The sequence below is a fragment of the Engystomops pustulosus genome, chromosome 8, assembly GCF_040894005.1.
Source record: "Engystomops pustulosus chromosome 8, aEngPut4.maternal, whole genome shotgun sequence".
In the NCBI taxonomy this organism is placed as follows: Eukaryota; Metazoa; Chordata; class Amphibia; order Anura; family Leptodactylidae; genus Engystomops; species Engystomops pustulosus.
In genome coordinates, this window is record NC_092418.1 from 84,465,002 (window position 1) to 84,481,903 (window position 16,902).

The 16,902-nt window shown below is 40.1% G+C and overlaps 1 protein-coding gene across 2 annotated transcripts in view; it reads right to left on the reverse strand.

The window, feature by feature from the left end:
* Positions 1–16,902, reverse strand: part of ITGA4 (integrin subunit alpha 4) — an 85,591-nt gene that overhangs the window by 7,398 nt on the left and 61,291 nt on the right. For both annotated transcript variants that reach the window (XM_072121582.1, XM_072121581.1), the window contains exons 16-25: positions 14,758–14,910; positions 10,834–10,910; positions 5,396–5,543; positions 4,272–4,370; positions 2,289–2,365; positions 1,934–2,023; positions 1,187–1,274; positions 990–1,097; positions 718–837; positions 239–358 (exon numbers count right to left, since the gene is read on the reverse strand). In XM_072121582.1, the coding sequence (XP_071977683.1) occupies positions 239–358; positions 718–837; positions 990–1,097; positions 1,187–1,274; positions 1,934–2,023; positions 2,289–2,365; positions 4,272–4,370; positions 5,396–5,543; positions 10,834–10,910; positions 14,758–14,910 (1,080 nt within the window). The remainder of the gene's footprint in view (positions 1–238; positions 359–717; positions 838–989; positions 1,098–1,186; positions 1,275–1,933; positions 2,024–2,288; positions 2,366–4,271; positions 4,371–5,395; positions 5,544–10,833; positions 10,911–14,757; positions 14,911–16,902) is intronic.

The window sequence follows — 16,902 nt, forward strand, 5'->3', positions numbered from 1 at the left end:
ATTTCCCATGTGCTCCATTATGATATTTCACATGTCAGCCTCTCAGTTTCTCTCTATGTCCTTTAGATGAGGAGGATTTTCATCCTCAGATAGAAATGATGGTTCTGTGCCTGGCTGGTCATTTGATGTTGTGCTGAGATATCATGGGATTGATTAAAAAAACGGAACAGAAGAAAAGTGTCCTTTTTAAGCAGGGAGAGTTTGTAATTTTTCGGAACATTTGTATTCAGTTACTTACAAGCTCTAGAAGTGCATGGTTTGTTTCAATCTTCACGTCCACAGTTGCTTCAGTGTTGCTTTCCATGTCTCCAAATGTGCAGTCAATACGTAGACAGGTTGTGTCATCATCAAAGCAGTACTGGGAATGGACCATATATATGATGAAGGATTATATAGAGAACATGTGCCAAGAGTCCACCCCCAACAGAAAATCCTCTACATATGACACATCATTGATGTATTGGTCTCCTAATATGGGGTACAAGGCAACCAAAGCCATTGCTCCCCTATACTTATACCTCTATTTGGTCATAAGTGAATGTATAATCAGAAAGGGACATCCAAGATAGTTTTAATAAGAAACAAATGGCCACTAGAGCAGACACCATTGGTGGATATTTTATGTAACATGTTAGCTTTGCCGTATAACCTTTGACACATTTGCAGAGCCATCTCATTATCACTAGAGGCCAGGTGAGATTTCATCTCTCTACTTACCAAATTCCTGGCTCCAGACCTTGAGAAGAATGTCACTAAATCACCAAATATTGTTCTATTGCTTGGCACCGAGTCACATACATCTGTGTTAGAAGTGTAATGGCATTTTCCTAAATTTGTCTGGAACAAAACAAAATTGCAACATGTCATAAAGCAGTAGATGGAAAATCATGTATTCCAGAGATTCCAGATTTGGGGTAACTTAATCAGTATCTACTTTACAAAAAAGATCAATGGTGAAGTATAAAATATTTACGATTCACATAACTTACCTTGACATCCAAAATATGAAAGAGTTTGAAGTCTCTTGGTGCAAATATATTGGGGATCATAATCTGAAATGTGGTGTTGGAGACAAGACTTGGTCCAGCGTTGATCACCTTAAATGAAACAAAACATCCATTGATGACATCATATTCCTCTGGCAGTAGAGTAGAGGGTAAATCTGTATCCCATGTATAATCCTTACACTGAATGTGTATTCTATAGTCTCTTTGATACAGAGTATGTCCTCATCTTCTGGAGGTCCGTACACGAATGATATCGGAGATACGTGACTACAAACAAGAAAAAAAGAGAATTGATTGCATAGGGGGATTTATCATGGCTATTACACCTACAATACCAAGCAGAGTCACTTGTCAGTAATTCCTCCTCTAGACCACTAGAGTGGGTCGGATGTGGTTCTGGGCCACGGAGGGCCAGGTCAATGCACAAGCTACAGCGCAATTCTATGCCAGGCATGAACTGTAGTGCGCCAGCCACCCTGGGTATATTTCAAAAGGCTTGAACCTCTGGCATCCAGCGAGCGCCAGCACTTCATAGATCTGCCCCAAAATGCAGATCTTCATTTTAGCAGCTACTTATAATGCACGTCCTTTCTGTAATCCCCATCAATGCTTATAATTCCTTTATTTATATAGAGCACACAGATTACGCAGCGCTGCACACAGCTTGACAAATTGGTCCCTGTCCCCATGGGGCTCACAATCCAAACAACCTAACAGTATGTTTTGGAGTGTGGGAGGAAACCTGAGGACCCGGAAGAAACCCACGTAAACACAGAGAGAGCATACAAACTCTTTGCCTATGGGACTAGAACGAAAATCGAACCAACAAAATAGAACACAATTTTTTTCTCTGTATCTGATGTTATTGAGCACAATACAATATAATACACCACTATCTTAAGGAGCGGAAATAACTTGTTACTCACCCGCCGACGTTTACGTTGACTTCATATCTTGTGGCTATGGTGAATATGGCTTCATTGTTCCATAAGGAGCCCTCATCTACTTCGTTCTGACTGGTTTCCATAAAATAAAAACAAGAATTAAAGTAACAGAACACATTGTATGCTAAAAATAATGAGGTCCAACTACAACCTCTGAGTGAGCCCTTACACAATTGTTATCGTCCACCATGTTTAGTTCATACCACCCCTAGTGGAGTTATGATACCCAGGTACCTGCCTAATAACATCTCTTACTGCTTAACCCCCAAGTTACCATGTGTGGCCTTATCATGAACCATAATACAGTGTATTTATGTTGCGTTATAATGCGACTTACCAGCTCACACTGACATTGATTATAAGATCTTCTGTGGTGCTGACGTAACTGGTGTCCAGCAAAAAGACAAAATCTTGCTGTGGGAAGAAGAATAAAAAATGCTGTGGAATCCGTGGTAATTGAAAGGTTACTCTCACATCTACATCTGACCAATGATGAACTAAACATTGGTAACAAACGATAACCTAGACACAATACAGATAATACTCTGGAACACTTTTACCATATTTATTTAAACCTGCGAACCTGTCTCCAGTAATGTCATTTTAAGGTGGTGACAGGTCGGAATAGCCTATGCTATCAGTGACGTAACTACAGGGGTGGCAGCCATATAGCAGCTGCTATGGGGCCCACATCGTCAGAGGGCCCCAGTAACCAGGGTATTGGGTGTGTATTCTGTGTGTGTGGTGTGTTTATACACTGTATATGTGTATATGCTGCAAAGGTTTATGTGGTATTGTAGGTATGTGTATATGCTGTATGTATGTACATATAGTGTGTGTATATACTGAATGTATATAAATATGTGTATATATGAATGTATAAATTTGTGTAATTGTAACTCACATTTGTGCGTAAACAAACATATACAATTTTTTAAGGGAGAAGGAGCGCCCCATTTACAAGTCTGCTATGGACCCGGCCTCTCCTAGTAACGCTATGCTGATTTTTTTTAGCATTCTAAAACATTTCAGTACTTTATTACAAACTTTATTTCACATTACCTGCCTCCCTGCCAGCAGCGTGTAGTGAGCAGCTTAACTCATCTGAGTAAAGTACTTTTCATCCCATTTACTTGGGCTCCTATCATCTTCCCTCCTAACCCCAAAATTTCTGCTGAGTTCCATATTGCTAGCAAGAGGACAGAGGTTTACTGAGGTGTCAAATTACATAATGGGAGGGAAGCAAGGAGTCACAGCACCTAGGTCTCCAATCACCAGCATTGAGAGGAGTGCAAATTCTAGATACAGACTGCAAACAGAATAGCTGCTAGAAAGTGAAGATTATAAGTCACATAATGACCAGAAATAGTGTTACTCCTAATGTGCACACACTGGACTACAGGTGTAGGTAACGTTTGTTGAAAGATTTCATCAACTTTAAAGTGAAAATCATTTATAAAAGAAAATGAATGTAAACTTCATCTACTTCAAGTGCTTCAACATTTTGACTCTGTGCTGTACAATTCTTCTCTTATTCAGGGGTGTGTCTCCTCACGCTCTGCCCAATCAGTAATGACTGACATTTTCGGGACACACCCATTTGACTAGAGCACTAATCCGCTGCAGGATTACCTAACACGAGTGACTGTGCTTTTATCTACCCAACTGTAAGGCAATGTAAAAGCTTATTGTAACCTTTGCCCCAATTCCCAAATTTCACAACCAATAGATAAACGGATTCAGAACAACTAGTGCTGGACCCCATCTTACCAAACTCAAGCATGGGCTGCCTATATTGCATATAACTCCCCTGATCTAAACAATATTGCATAAGATTACTGGACTGGACTTACAAATAGTCCGAACCATCAATTATTGACCTTTGCTATCAAGTAATTTTTAGGTACCTTGGTTTGGGTAAGCGCTCAATTTAAAATGAGATCTTCTAGGTCAACCCTGAAGATGAACTGCTCATTTTTACCAATCCTCATCATAATCTCTTCATATTTTGGGACATGTAACTCATGGTTCATGCTCCTTGTTCCCCTGTGCATTGGAGCGCTGATCCTCCCCCTTCGCTGACACGTTGGCTGTGATATTTCTACGTGTGACCAATTTACAATTTCACACACTATTCCTCATGCCAATTTCGAGCAATTTACCACCTCTACATCTAAAAAAAAAAGTGCTGATCATAGAGAATTGCAAAAACTACTCATGTTCTCAAGTTTCGGCTGGATGTCCCCCATTCCTCATAATAAAGTATTGTCCGTCCCCACCCCACACACAGACCAAATCTAGTGTCTTCTAGAGAACTTACTCTTGAGAAGGAGTCCACGTAAAGATGACCTATGTTACAGTCCAGTCTTGTCATTTGATCTTCTTCATCATTAACCGCGCAGTTTATCTGTTTCTCCAGCTGAAAACCCAAGATAAAAATAATAGTTTTATACATTAAACATATTAAGAGAAAAATCTGTAATACAAGGGACATCTGAGTTAGACATGGGCCACTGAAATAGGTTTATTTTAAAGGTACAAGGTTAGTGTAGAAGAAATCCAAGGTTGGGTTAGATGATGTGATCCTGTGTGTCTAGCCAAAGATGCACCAGCCATGAGGTGAGTTGAGCCTCTTGCCTCAGGCAGCACCATCTGCAATAAGATGGGGGGCAGCATCAGGGGAGCAGTCACCTGCTACAAAGCAGAACCTGCAACATAAAGATAGTGTTTCTTCACACCAGACGGCAGCATGGGTGTGAGACACTGCACATAGAAGCCACATACAAAACAAAATAATCTGATATATTACTTCTGGATGGGGTGGTGGAGGCGCCATTCTATAGCTCTGATCTGATATGTATGGTGCTGCCCTAACTCTGGATACAATACAATAGTACATTATTGATCCCCTGGGGGGAAATTCTTTGGTGAATTTCATAGTGTCCAGGCATTTGTTACAGTTATAAGGTTACAGTTACATACATACACTACGAGGGGCACCTTCTTACATGTTGCTAGTTCCTTAGCTGCATAAAAACATTGTATATTGAACTTTTCATATCCAATTCTCTTGGTCTTAAGGGAGATGAGCCCCTACCAGGTGTATGTCAGCAATTCCCTTTTCATTTCAGAACACATGCATACTTGGCTGAAAAAAATCAAGTCTGTATAGAGATGGTGGTAGCATAACAGTAGCCTATAGCTATTGGAGTACATTTAATCTGGGTGCAACATGGGGAAAGCCAACTCATCTGTGTTAGTACTCGTCCTCCAATCTACAGCCCACCAGGGCCAACAAAAACTCTACCTTTCTATACCTTTTACTTGGTTGTACACATATAGTTATAAAGAAGAAGTATAAATAACTAATACAGATATACAGGATAACTATACTGGGTAGGGGTTTCTGTCTTGTGTGTTATACAGCATTATGATGAGTATTACCAGATCTAGAACTTTGATGAAGTAGACGCCTTTAGGAAGTCTCATGTGTAGAGTGGACTGGTAGGCATCATCCCCAGCATTGTACAGAGACATATTGATCATTGCAGTCTTCGTGCCTCCAACAACAAGATACGTTTTGTTTTCCGATCTGTAAAAAAACCCCCAGATATCGAGTAAATAAAGTTTTATTATATATTTATCCAAAAAATTAGGATACTGCAGTATAAGTAGGCCATATTTGCTGGCCGCAGAAGAAGCAGCCAAGTCATAGCCCCTATTGAGGTCTATCGTGCACGGTCATGGGCTGTTACACTGTGCAGAGGGGAAACATGCTCTGCACAGTGTAACAGCCTGTGAAGCTACGGCACGGAGGGGCTCTGGAAACACCCACCAGAGCCATTTAAATTCATTAGCACAATTTTATAACTTGATTTTAGAAGGAAAGAGGCCAATGATAACAAATATAAGAAGATTATATACCTCAAGACAACTTAGATGTCTATCATTTACAGTATCTGTATATATATCCATGATGATAGATCGGGAAATATAGCTTTAAATCTTTCATGAAGTGAATAAAAAAAAACAGCAGGCTTTGTATGAAAGTGAAATACAGATGTATTCAATACATTTTAATACAGTAAAAAAAAAAAAACTCTAAAAACAAAATCACACAAATGAAAGTGACATTTATAGAATGTTCTGGCACAAAACTAAAGCATTACTCATTGTACACCTTAGGGAGAGAAGCTGGCACAGACATCAGCAACAGAAGGTGAAAGCGCTGCATAAACAGCCAGGCTCCAAGACAACAGCAAATTACACAGAAACATATTGCCGGCTTTGTAGCAATTTAATTGCTGAATTTCGTCGTCCTGGTGCTTATTTATATATCTTATTGTATTAGGAATTGTAGCAAAGAGAGGGGAAAAAAATTCCAAATGAATTAATTACTGAGAGGAACAAATTTCTTTTCGGTTTTGATTTCCGGAATGTAGAATTTATAGACAGGTTATCCAGTATTACAGTGTACAGTATATATATAATGTACATTATTCTAATATATAATATAACCTATGCATAAGAAGACAACAGGTAAGATTAACATGTACAAGAAGTGATTGACGAACATTAATCAAGACTGAATTTTTCATGTCAGTCTTGATAGCCCCTCTTGTCTCGTCTTGTTCAAAGTTTGCTACAATAAAGGGGTGTTCCCATTTCAGCAAAGAATTGATACTGTTTGTATAATGAAAAGTTACACAATTTCCCAATATATTTCCTGTGTCATTTCCTCCCGGTTTTCTAGATCTTTGCTTGCGGTTATTCAACAGGAAGCTTCATTTCTGACTTCCTGTTCATAAGAACCGTTCCCTGGTCACGTGATGTCACACAGGTGCATGGCTCGTTACAGTAATCAGAGCTGTGTGTTACAATATCTTGTGCACCCGTGTGACATAAGAATGATCAGGAACTGGTGTTTATCCACAGAAGGTTACCAATGAAAAACGGCGGCAGGCTATAATGAATATACAGGGCCACATCTGCCGAGATGACTATCTTGCTTCAGGCGGCAGAATGCAGAGCACTTCAGGGAGCGGCAAAATTTGATACTCTAGTGTGTACGATTTGGGCGCCTGTTGCTGCCAGGTAAATAAATTGCAACTGTTTCTCTAAGATTAATTCATGTATTAGGCTGTCGGCATTGTGCGTACTATGCAGGGACACAGGCACTGTGATGTCATCACACATCGCCTGTGTCCCTGCATAGTATGTGGCCCTGCCGAGACACAGCAACAGGGCTGACAAAAGCCGGGAGAAGAAGAGAGACACGCAGCGTTGGAGCAAATGGAATGCATGTAAATATAAGTTTTATTATTTTTGCTGCCCATATATACATGAAACTGAGGGGAATATATATATGGGCGGCTGTATATGGGGTACGGTATATAACTAAGCTGGGCTGGCTGTATATGTGGGGCCAGATTTTATTTAAAGATGGAGGAGATCTGTATATATATATCCATCCAGTATATATATTAAGGGGTGATGCATATATTCATTAGTCAGGGTGGAACTGTATCATTAGTAGCTGTATGTAACCTGATAATAACAGGATGGGAGATATTAGTTTGAAACACATTGGGGGATGCTTTATATATGTTATTGGGGTGCTGTGCATACTATAATTCCAGTACAATACACAATACAAAGGAAGAAGAGGGGGGCGGCATTGTAATTTTTGGCTCAGGCAGCAAATGTGGTAGAATCGGCTCTGCTAACATTTATATAAGACCAAACCAGGTGTAGATTTCAATATCTTTGAGAGCGCGTTGAGCCAAAAGTTGAGTTGGAACCTGTTAGTAATTCCAGCATGTATCTCACCATTTGCACCAATTATAAAAACAGGAGCTCAACGCAGGAGGTGGGAGGGGTGAGCGCTCCTCACCCCCTCCCTCCATAGGGAGACGACTGGATACCCGACTCGGTCACTCGGTGATGCGTGATGTGTTCACTGTGCTGTAACCAGGAGCCACAGAGATCTATGGGGGGCGTGATCTGGCCACAAATCATGCAACCAGATCACTCCCCCCAAACGGCAATGTAAATGGGCCCTTAGGCTGTTTACACAGATCTGTGTCCAAACCAGATTTAAACAGTTTATGTGCTGCCATATTTCCCGACCCAGCCGAGACTGTAAATCAGTTCACAGCAGCAGAATTGGAGATCAAGCCTTATGGAAGGGTATTTGAGTAAAGATGTCCCCCTTACATACAATAGATTGTAAGATGAGCTAAGAATAGGCATTGTCCTTAAGAATCTTTTAGAACTTTCTTGTTTCTAAAAATGAAGACATCACATGAATTCCTCAAAAGATAACAACGTGCACATCTGTTCCGTGCTGACCTAGATAACAATCATTTTAAAACAGTATAACTGTATAATTATCTATTTTACTACAAGAGTAAATGTTACTCTATAGTCAGCGCTTGGGGGGTCTCAACAGAGGTGTTCATTGAAGTTGGAGGGCCCCAGTGCCAAAAGCTTACAAGCCCCCCAACTATTATGTATCATTTATAGAATTGGTGCTTTATGTATTTGGAATAGGGTCAGGAAATAAGACTTCTTACAGAGTCATTGCCAATGAAAGGGGTTGGGCCCTATCCAAAGGGTAGAGCCAAACTTGCTGATCGGTGGGGGGTCTCAGTGATCACGAGAACGAGGGGTCGAATGGGGTCCCAGGTACCTCCATCTGTCCCCTCGTCGCTCCCAGTATTAATGGAGCTAACAGCCGTTCTGCTCCATTTCTCTTTATGGAGCTGACGGAGATTGCCGAGCACCACGCTGTCAGCTCCATAGCGCTGAAGAGAGCAGAATGGACATGTGAGGCTGTCTGCTCAATTGATCTCGGGAGCGACAAGAGATTGACGGAGGTACCTGGAACCCCATCGGACCCTCCGTTCTAGTGATTTGTGGAGCTCTCATCACTGAGACCCCACTGATCAGCAAGTTAGGCCCTATCCTTGGATAACTTGTTTTGGGAAAAAAACCCTTTAAGACCACCTTGTATTTGGAATAGACAACTTTGGACCCCCATAAGACTCCTTAGCCTGTAAGTGACTGCCCTTCTTCTCTCCCTCAATCCATTGATGAGGTTCCTTCAGTTGGACCTCCACAAACCAGTTAGTAACATTATATGGACAAAAGCAAAAGTTGGAATTTCTGAAGATCTGCTGGACTTTATGTTGTAGTCTATACTGTGCTATTCTGCACTACAGGCAGTCCCCGGGTTACATACAAGATAGGGTCTGTAGGTTTGTTCTTAAGTTGAATTTGTATGTAAGTTGGAACTGTATAGTTTATCATTGTAATCCCAGCCAGAACTTTTTTGGTCTCTGTGACAATTGGATTTTAAAAATGTTGGATTGTCATAAGAATCAGGATTAACACTAAAGCTTCATTACAGACACCTGTGATAACTGTTATAGCTTGTTATTGTAGCCTAGGACTAAAGTACAATAAATTACCAATATCCAGAGGTCCGTTTGTAACTAGGGGTCGTATGTAAGTCGAGTGTTCTTAAGTAGGGGACCGCCTGTATATCTCTACGCAAAGCCTTGATTTAATGATGCTCACATTCTGATACAAAACCGTAGGGGTCTCCTGAATTCTAGACAGACATTCGCTATTCCTAAATCTTGTAAGAATAATTACAGTCTCCCTGGGTTATATTCCGGGCTTGGTGTTTATTCTCCATGATTTATTATATCCCAGAGCTAGAACAAAGGGAGCGAGCAGTAGTTCTGATAAGCCGGGGATAACATTACTTTTTCAATTACGGCTAATCCTTCTTCTCGCTGGACACCCTTTGTTGGCCGATGTTGTGCTGATAAAGCACTGATACAGGGCAAATGTGAATGTGTGATCTCAATACATAGCATATCGCTCCTGTACAGCCCCTGGAAATGGCAGCCGGTTAGTGCTCGCTAATTGACTGATAACCTACTGATGTTATTGCTGTCTATCTACCAGTTACGCCTTGTCCTTATTATTTAACATACTAAAGCTCACGTCTATACAATACTAGAACTATGTAACAATTGGAAATATTCCATATATATATATTCAGCAGTATATGAGACTGCAGAAACTTAGTCCTAGCAAATTGACACTAGATCTTATTTGTCAAAGCAAAGGCTTGTATCTTCTTCTGAACTGCGTACCAAGTAAGCTTATTCAAAGGAATCAAAACCTAATACTCTTTCTCATAAAGTACACATACACCCAACCCTACCGGATCCAGCGGGACAGTCCTGGTTTTCAGGCCTTTATCCCGCTGTTGAATACAGTGATAAGCCATCTGCTCTCTGCATTATCACTCTGCCTCTACTGCTGCTGTGAGCTACAGAGGTCGACAGATGCAATTTGATGGTGTCATCCCATCTGTCCCCTTCAGAGTGGCACACAACAGAAGGAGTTGGGAGCGGCTGCTGGGGAACAGGGAGAGGTAAGTAGTTGGTTTTTATTTTATTGTTTTATTAAGCACCAATAGAAGGGAGCTAGGTTGTTTCCAATGGTAACTATGGGGTTCTTTATATGTTTAGATTCTGGGCCTACTGTGGGATCCTCTTTATCCTTTTGCTTTAGTACCATCGATAGAGTTGTCATATTCATAATAAAAAATGCACAAATACAAATAGTTAACGACAGTTCAGATGTGAGCGTTTACTGTTCCCTAATATATATATATATATATATATATAGTATAAATATATGTTTCCTAATATATATATATATATATATATATATATATATATAAATAGTAATGACTGTAATCATACTTAAAAGACTGAATCACTGAACAGCACAGATTGTACAAACCATTGAAACGTCTATAGGAAAAAATGAAATACAGGATTAACACAGGATCTACTCACCCCGGGAAGGAAACTTTTCCTGAGATCTGTAAATCGGCGGAGCAGTTTGCCAAGGCACAGTACCGTGCAAATGAAACCTGACAAAAGACACATAAAGTACTTATTAATCACACAATGTAAAATGAACTCTAGGCCTGACACTTGGGTTGTCAAACTCTCATGTACCAAAAGTGTATTGTACATCCATACAACCTCATTCCAAGTGAGTAATAAAATACAATGTACACAAGAATAGACAAAGGCCTACAATAAAGATAAGTGGGTATAAAACACTTATTATCATTGCACCATGTTTAATTACTATACCACTCTTCTCCTGCTCCTTGGGATTCTGGTGTCCAACCCTCTGATCTCTCCCAGTAACCTCTACACAGGATTGGGGAAGGATTTGGGGACCAATGATTGCTGAACCCCTCAGATGCCATGGTGAATAATGACCATGGCATCATAGGAATGCTGTGCTACCCGCTGCAATCATTTTTTTCTGCTATCAATGTGTATATAAAGATGTACAAGTTAGATTTTTCTGCTATTAAGAACCAAAAGATTAAAGCTAAGCTTCTGCATATGGAACAATATGTGGAACGGAAGGTCTACTGTTAATTTTAGTATTTTGTTCATGTTATGCTCTTCTAATAATTCTCAATACAGAATGGAACTGGGTAATACAAGGGACATTAAAATATACATCTTAGCCCACAAAAAACAAGATCTCAAAAGAATGGAGTATGTTGAAATCCAGCTGCCTGACTGTTCTTCATTACATATAGGGCTGAGGGGTCACCATTTGAACCATTGCCAAATAATTTGTTGTATATGGAGCATAAACAGTATAAAATTATAACTGTATTATGATAGACATTACATTCCCCATCCGACACTCAAATATTACATTCGGATTGGCAAGTCCCAGGTTCCTTTGACATTGGATTTGCCACCAGTGATACTGAACCACATACCAGTAACTCGTATAAGTGATCATCATGTGCCATTACTTGTATATTCTACACATTCTAACAGTTACCAAACATGAATACACTACAATTCCTAAAAAAATATACCATGAAATGAGATGATTTTGGATGAGTTGTGTTCCCCAGTACAGAGCACATTGAAGGGAACACGGTGTCTCAATGTTATTAATTAAGCAACAGGAAAAGTGCCATCTGCCACCCACAACGTGCGCCACTTCATAGAAACCTCATAAGGATTACTTGACATGTTTTGACAGTGTTACCCTGGCACTAGTGTGCATTTTACACCTTGCGAACCCTCCATCTGATGAAGAGCCTGACAGCAATAGTGACAACCTACTGACGATTCGTAAAATGGGAGAATTGTCAGATGTGACAATGAACAGAACGAGGAACCAAAATTTATAGTCAACGCAGTGAAGAAAAACGAAATATTCAGGATGGCCTCATATTTATAGTAGGATTTGATCCATTGCTAAATAGACTTTTTACAGTATAACTTTGGTATTGGGGAACTGCTACACATCAGGATAGGCCCTGGTTCCATCTAGTGTAACTACACAACCCCAATACAAAATTGGGTAGAGAGTTTTTTATCTAGCCCAGCCAGATGGGAAAATTAGGCAGCAAGCCATATGGATTGCAACTTTGAATACTGCATAAAATGACTTAAAGGGAACCTGTCATCTGGAATGGGCACAATAAACCTGACTCATCCACCACTGCGGCTTTGTTGTAAAAGGCAGCGCCGGTGCCTCAACTTAAATCTGCCTCCTCCCACCAGTAAAACCCAAACTTGTTCTGCCTTTGTCTATGTTGGCCCACCCACTTCATGTGGCCACGCCCACTGCCACTTGGCCCTGCCCATTGCACATTGTGTGAAATAATTTGGCAGTTTCCCACACAGTGCTCACTGCTAAATTCCCCAAGCACGTGAGAGGGACATCATTCTGAAGAGGAAAGGGAGAGAACGTCCTGTCTGCTCCGGTCTGAAGAGACACAGAGCTGTCAATCAAAAGAAGGAGGCGTGGTTCACTGGAAGCCTGGGAGAAAACTGACTCTACTCTTCAGAAGTTGACTCATACCTACTCATTTACATATCATCATACAAATTGGGGAATAAGCTCACTCTAGTGTTGATGGTGAAATGAATGGAAACTATAAAATGTGTGTGTAACTTTATCAAGGTTCCATTTAGGTGAGAACAATTGACATAAATAAGCCCTTCTGTCTTATTAGCTTCATATTAAAATATGATTTTATTATAAAGGAAGGAGACCGTGGATAACAAATATAAAAAGATGACTACATTCACTGCTTGGAACTATGAGTAAGTGTCCCTGGTTTGTCATGCTGGATTTTGATGGTAAATTTCCTTTAAAGGGTTTTTTCGGGTTTACAAGAGAACTCCTATGGGTTGTTGTTGGGGGAATATGTAATTAACCCTCTTGGGCTCCCCATTCCCGTGGCACGGTCACTGATCACTATGTGTACACTACTTAAATCACTGATACCACTGTCATATGATCCTAGTGATTGGGGGTCCCTTGGGAATAGGAGGTCGAAGGAGGTTAGAGGTTAACTACATATGACAATGATATAGATGAAAATAAAGAAACTGAAGGACAAATATTTAGTCATAAGAAAATTCCAAATTTTTTTTTATAATTTTGTGTAATGTTACATCCATACATAATATTGTTCAGTGACCCTAAGAATATGCGTTTTGCCCTTGTAAATATTCTAGTATCACACCATAACCTCCTACAGCCATTGTGTACATTTGCATTTCATAGAGAAGAGGTTTGGTCAGTTGTCACTATTTAGCCACCTACAGCTATGGGAACTCCAGTTATCTCTGCTGTAGCCAATAAGATACCTTCCACATGCTAGTCAGTGGGAAATAATCTATAAAGCTGGGTAGTTAGAGAGAGAGAAAGAAGGGTGGAAGGATACAGAGGATTGCTATGTGGAGCTGAATGGACATTATATACTAACACCATTGTCAATGTCTGGTGGTCTGAAATCCAACAAAGTAAGCTTCATCTCTGGAGAACCAAGGTTGTCTGTCCTGGATTAGTACCCGGTTGATTGGTATAAAGTGGACTACTGACAAATCATCAACATTTATAACATTCATATTATCATAACACCAACAAGAGATCAGAAAGAAGCCCTTAGTAGAAATCTACCACCAGGATCAAGAATGGTAAACTAAGCACGCTTACAAGCAGGTGTGTGACCTGGATCTCCTCTTCTTATAGCTTCTTATGCCCCTGTTTTTCAAAAAAAAGGCTTTAAAAATTATGCAAATGATGGAGCCCGGAGGCCCTCAGGATCATTTGCATAGTTTTAAAGTAAATTTTTTGTAAAAATAAGGGCATAAAGTGATAAAAGAAGAGTAGATCCTGCCAGAGGGGGTACACCAACATGTAAGTGTACTTGGTTTACAATCATTGATTCTCATGGTAGATGTTCTTTAAGGTATTCTCACCTGAACTATCAATTAAAGGGGTTGTCTGAGTTTTGAAAAAAAAATATATGTGGCCGGGAGCGGGCTGCCTAAAACAATAAAGCTGTACTTACCTTCCGGTGACCTCCGGTATCCAGCGCTGCTGTCGCTCCGGTCCGGGCGCCATGCAAACAAACATGGCCGCCGGAGCAGCACTGCATTCAGCTTCCGGCCATGTGAAGGTGAATGCAGCGCTGCTCCGGCGGCCATGTATGTTTACATCGCCCCCGGACCGGAGCGACAGCAGCGCTGTATACGGGAGGGCACCGGAAGGTAAGTACAGCTTTATTGTTTTAGGCAGCCCGCTCCCGGCCACATATAGTTTTTTTTTTTTTAAACTCGGACAACCCCTTTAATGCAAAGATTGTTGAAAAGTTATTTACCATTTAAATAACATAAACTGAAATAAAGTGAGTTCTATAATAATATTTTACTTACCACACTCTTTAATATATTTTCCTCTCCATCTTTCTTTTGAAGGATTGGCTGCAGCGGTTTGAACTTTTCTGCATTTCTTTTATATACAATATGTTTTCCAAGATAATAGCGAGACTCCATATGTATCGGAGTCAAAATATCTCTTACGTCTTTCTGTGAAAAAATGAACAAATTAATATCATTATAATCGTCATTGGTCATTTTATGCAGGAATTTTATGTCCATTCATTATGAACTTAAAGGGAACCTGTCAGCAAAAACTGACCTAATTAACATTTTTGTCAAGCAGATCAACACCTTCTAGTTCATGTTTCTTTTATGACCCAGTGCGGTGGCATCATCCAGAAAATCAACAATGAATGAGATGTATATTGATTGTATAAAGTCAAGGAGGCGGAGTGTTTTTTAATGAAGTCAAGTTCTCCATTCCTAAGAACACCCCCTGCTGTGATGCTTGATAAAGATTCAATGAGAATCGAAACGTCGCTGTTTTATGCCTGGATGAATTGTAAATAAAGACTCGTTGGAATTTAACTCCTCCGGTGCTGTGGTCTTCTCCAATTACTATGTCCGCATGGGGTTTCTCTGAGCGCCAGGACCCTCGGCTGCGTGCACCTTATATTTGAGCTACTATAGTTTTGGATTGCTGCCCCTCTTCCTTTGTCCCTGCTGTGACTGACGCTCCTGTATCCAGATACATAAGCAATCAACTCTCCTGAAGTCTAGTGCATAATGTCAGAAGGAGCATTCTCAGGTGGAGGAGAGCTTGACTTCAGTAATAAATCTCACTCCAAAGTTCTGGATGATGTCACCACACTGAGCCATGATAAAACATGATCTGGAAGGTGTTAACGTACTCCACAACATACAGATAGTGGTATACAGGTGGTCCCCTACTTAAGGACACCCGACTTATAGATGACCCATAGTTACAGACGGAGCCCTCTGCCCACTGTGACCTCTGGTGAAGCTCTCTGGATGCTTTTCTATAGTCCCAGATTGCAATAATCAGCTTAAAAGTGTAATGAAGCTTTATTGATAACCCTTGGTCCAATTACATCAAAAAATTTTGAAACTCCAATTGTCAAATTTTTTTTTCTGGAGCTACAATGATAAAATATACAATTTCAACTTACATACAAATTCAACTTAAGAACAAACCTACGGACCCCATCTTGTACGTAACCTGGGGACTGCCTGTACTTGGTCAATTTCTGCCTAGAGGTTCCCTTTAATTACTACTTTTAGAAGCTTGTAAAAAATACACTTCTGTTTCACAGAGCAGCAGGGGGAACCTTGTCTTGTGCACAAGGTCCAATTACTACAAGGAATCATTTTGAGTTATATTCTTCAAGAAAATGTAACAAGCCAACCCACATAACTTCAACCAGAAACACAATTTACAGTCAATGTCTTCCCATATTTTAAGGAGAGAATTAATTGGCTAGTAATTATTCTCCTTTCAAATGTAATGAAATGTGAATATATTCTGAAGAATAAAAAATGTGATAAAAGTCAGCCACTTTTAATATAGTTTGCTTGATTTTCAGCAGCCAAGCCACGGAGGTGAACATAATATATACTGCATGAATATTTACATGAATAATTATATGATAATTTATTAATTGCATTGAAATGGAAAACATGACAGTGCTGAAAATGAAATCACCGCCATTTATACAATTTTCCGCAGGAATGGACCGTATGGCATTAAAGGCTAGATGTATTTAAACTATTTTATAAAGAAATTCGGACTTTGCACTGTGTAGGCAGCAATGTTAACTCTTAAGCAGATTTTTTCAAGCTCTTCATAATCTTCAGTGAGATATGATCTGTCTATCTATCTATTTATTAGATTTATCTATTTATCTATCTATCATTTTTCACATAAAAATCAACCATTGGGTTGGATTCGTCTTGTCTTGTAGGTCTGAATACAGTCGTAAAAACCTTGACTTAGTTGCAATTCCTGGTGTAGAGCTGCCACACCTCTTGGGTGGGGAGGAGGCGGTGCCTAGGCTCTGGAGGGGGCTGGCATGGGGAGGAGACATCCTGCGCCTATGCACTACCTTTAATCAGGGGCGTAACTAGGAGAGACAGGGCCCCATAGCAGACTTATGAATGGGACCCCCTACCCCCTCAGAA